General features: G+C 37.1%; 1 protein-coding gene across 1 annotated transcript in view; it reads left to right on the top strand.

The window, feature by feature from the left end:
• Positions 1-1,222: 1,222 nt before the first annotated feature.
• Positions 1,223-3,263, top strand: part of POLR3B (RNA polymerase III subunit B) — a gene marked incomplete at its 5' end in the record, with an annotated part of 50,635 nt that continues 48,594 nt past the window's right edge. The window contains one exon of the mRNA XM_010174756.2: positions 1,223-1,384. Coding sequence (XP_010173058.1) covers positions 1,223-1,384 — 162 coding nt within the window. The remainder of the gene's footprint in view (positions 1,385-3,263) is intronic.

Raw genomic sequence — 3,263 nt, 5'->3', positions numbered from 1 at the left:
AGGGTCTACAACACCTTCCTCTCATGCCAAGGCCAAGTCTAAAAAAACCACACTTAACCAGTTTTAAGCAAAAACTCTGTGTCCAGAATGGAAATAGGATTCAATTTTTGTCAAGGGTTAGCGTACAGTGTGTGTTATCACTGGTTTTACAATTTAGTGACTGAACACTAAGTGTTCCTTATGTCTTGTAGAGTAGACCGTCAAAGATAATAGTCTTGCTCTCCCTGAAGGCCAGTGGGAGCATTTTATTGCAAATCAGAGGTCTGCCTTGAGTTTCCAGGTATTATTTGTTATACAGAGGAAAAGTTGGGACTATGTCTGATGAAGACAGTTAAAACTCAGTTTAATTCTGCACATACAGAAATTAAATTGTGCAACTGACTCCAGAATGTCTTAGCCTGTGGTGGCTGAATACCTAGCTTGTTCAGCCCTACAATGCTTTGTACACTGAGAACTACCATTCCTGGCATTGGTAGCTGCTGCATTTTTAATTCTTCTGACACTTGGAGCTGCTGTAAAATAGAGTCCCAGGACAAGACTGCCAGGCTTTAGAATTTATACTGCTTGCTTGCAAAGCTAATCATTGTGAACATTTAAAATGTATCATGTAATGCAGATTTAAGTGTTTGGGGAAGCTGTTAGTGGCTGCAAGGAGAGATTGAGCAAACTGTAGAAGCAAAGCAGATTGGAAAGCCAAAAAAGTCACATCACAAATTTTGGTAGCCTTTTCCTTTTATGCCTATTTTAAGAACTAAAAGTGATTAGTATACATGTACATGGTTTTGCCTCTAAATCTTGTATGTCATTCAGGGTTGTCCTTTTAGGGTATTACAAGAGTTTGAGACTTTAGGAAGGAAGAAGTAGATCAGCTGGATTATAATGTAGCAGATTAGGGAAAACAGTTAGTAAATGGATAGTGTAGAGATGGATGGGTGTGCTAAGGAATTGTGAAGGAAGGATTAGAGCAAACCAAAAAGGGATAAACGCGTAGGCTTAGACCATCCTACTTAATTTGCTTTCTATTATGAGATAATTTCTCTATATTGCACTTTAAGAAGTCAGAAACTATTTAGAAAAATATAATTTGAGAAACAGGATGTTATTTAACTGACAAGAAGTATGAAGGTAGAAATATTAAGCATGTGTTTCTCCTCCCCACCTCTTCATTTCCCAGACCTGGAGAATTAATTTTTCCCCTAATCTAATTGTTTTGTATTTCCAGCTTCTTTCTCTTCTGTTTGAAGATTTGTTCAAAAAATTTAACTCTGAACTGAAAAAGATTGCTGACCAGGTAATCCCCAAGCAACGTGCAGCTCAGTTTGATGTAGTAAAGCATATGCGTCAAGACCAAATCACCAATGGCATGGTCAATGCCATCTCCACAGTAAGTATCATTCTAGTATGTAAAGTTTTTCCACCATAGTGAATAGTGGAAATGTGTAAATTTGTTCTGATGACTCTGCTATCTTTGGTTGTAAAAGCAAATCTATTTAACATTATTTATAGATTAAAATTGCAAACTCTGTCATGGGCAGAGCTTTGGAGTTCAGTGAAGAATCGTTAATCATAAAACCAATTTTTATTTCACCATTTATTTCAAAGTAATGTTTTAGTGTTTGTGAAGGAATGGTAGAAACAAGGAAATTTAAAATAGCAATCATGTTTGTAGTTATCCAACTTACTGTTTTCTAGGTTCTACTTGACTGTGTGGTTCATGGTATTTTTTATTATCTGGATTTAGCTAGGGTCATGTTACATTGTATGTCCAAAGGGTGGTTGAAAAACAGCAGGAAAACGTCGTGAGCAGAAGACAAATGGGGTGGTGGGGGGAAAGGCAGGTGGGGGAGGGAAAAAAAGCTGAATTTTGAGCTCTTTAAGGGTAGTGCCCTTTTATTCATATGAAGTTGCTAATATGAACTAATTTGCAGCATATAATTTAGTACTTCTCTGCTAATGATACTGAACTATTTAACAGGGAAAACTGCTACATGCCGTATTATTGAAAAAAAAACCAACCTGTAATTAAGCCTTTAAATATTTGTCTTGGTTAGATTTTAGCCCATGTCTGCCTTCTACTAGAATGGATATTTTCATTCATGCCAGTGGACAAGACCAAAACCACAATTACTAACTTTGTCTCTTACCTCACACATCTGCAAGAGCAATTTGTGACATGGTTCCTGAAATCTAGCTACTAGCTTGTAAATTACTTTGAAATCTGTGATTGTATAAGAAATTGGATTAGTCTAAGTATTTTAGTAGCTGGTAAAAATTGTGCAACTTAATTTTTTATCTTTGAAACTCTTGAGAGGGCTTTTCTGCCTAGCATGAAACTGAGGTTTTTCTTCAGTTCCTGTAAACAAAATTAACTCCACAAATTGCATCCAAACCCACCGACAGTCTGTTACTTTACAAATCCCAGTGTTTAAGCTTATCACTATTTAATTTTATGAGTGCCCCAAATGTAGTTAAATCTCTACAGTGCACGTAACCAAAACAATTGGCAGATTTATTTCTCTAAATGCTAGTGCTTTCTTCTAGCTGGTGCCAGTTTTTCCATTTGGACTGACAGAGATAAATGTGCAAACTATTCAGTATGTATTGTAAAGTCTTCCTTCTTCCACTGTCTTTGGACTTTTTTTTACTGACACATAGGCAGTTAAACACCATCTGCTCTTAAGCATTGAAAATTATTTCTCAGGAACAATGCCCAGTTCATACTATTCAAGAGATTAAATAAATACTATAAAAATCATTCTTGGAAACAACAATCTCCAATCTCACCAGAATGCTTCAATGATAGTCTCAAAGAGCATGAAATAACTCAGGGGATTCATAATTACACCAGTAGCATGCAAAAGAATTTGTAACACCACTACATCAACTGTACAGTGGTGTTTGGTGGTATTTGCTATAGGTCTTCTTTTTACCCTGGAAAATACCAGAAGAGAGGGTAGGTCAGGCAGTAATGCCACAGGCCTAAGAGACATTTCAGTATCTGCAGAATCATCCAGTGCCACTGAGGGAGCAACTTTCAGTTCATAGGAGTTTTCAGTAGGAAAGTTCTCCACTGGGGATGGTCTTCCAACACCTCTGTCCCCATTTTGGGTTTTTTGGACAGCTTTGAAGGAGTCAATCTGTCACTTCCAAAGCACAAAGAATTTTTCATTTTGTTTCTTCAGGCAGTGTTTTTCCCTCCCCTTTCCTCCAGTCCTTGAGATTTCACAGTCTTCTGGAAGTGAGGAAGAAACTGCATGCTAGTT

The sequence above is a fragment of the Antrostomus carolinensis genome, unplaced genomic scaffold (assembly GCF_000700745.2).
Source record: "Antrostomus carolinensis isolate BGI_N321 unplaced genomic scaffold, ASM70074v2 scaffold89, whole genome shotgun sequence".
Taxonomy (NCBI): Eukaryota; Metazoa; Chordata; class Aves; order Caprimulgiformes; family Caprimulgidae; genus Antrostomus; species Antrostomus carolinensis.
Note: the sequence above shows the minus strand (reverse complement) of the source record. Positions and strands in the feature narration are given on the sequence as shown.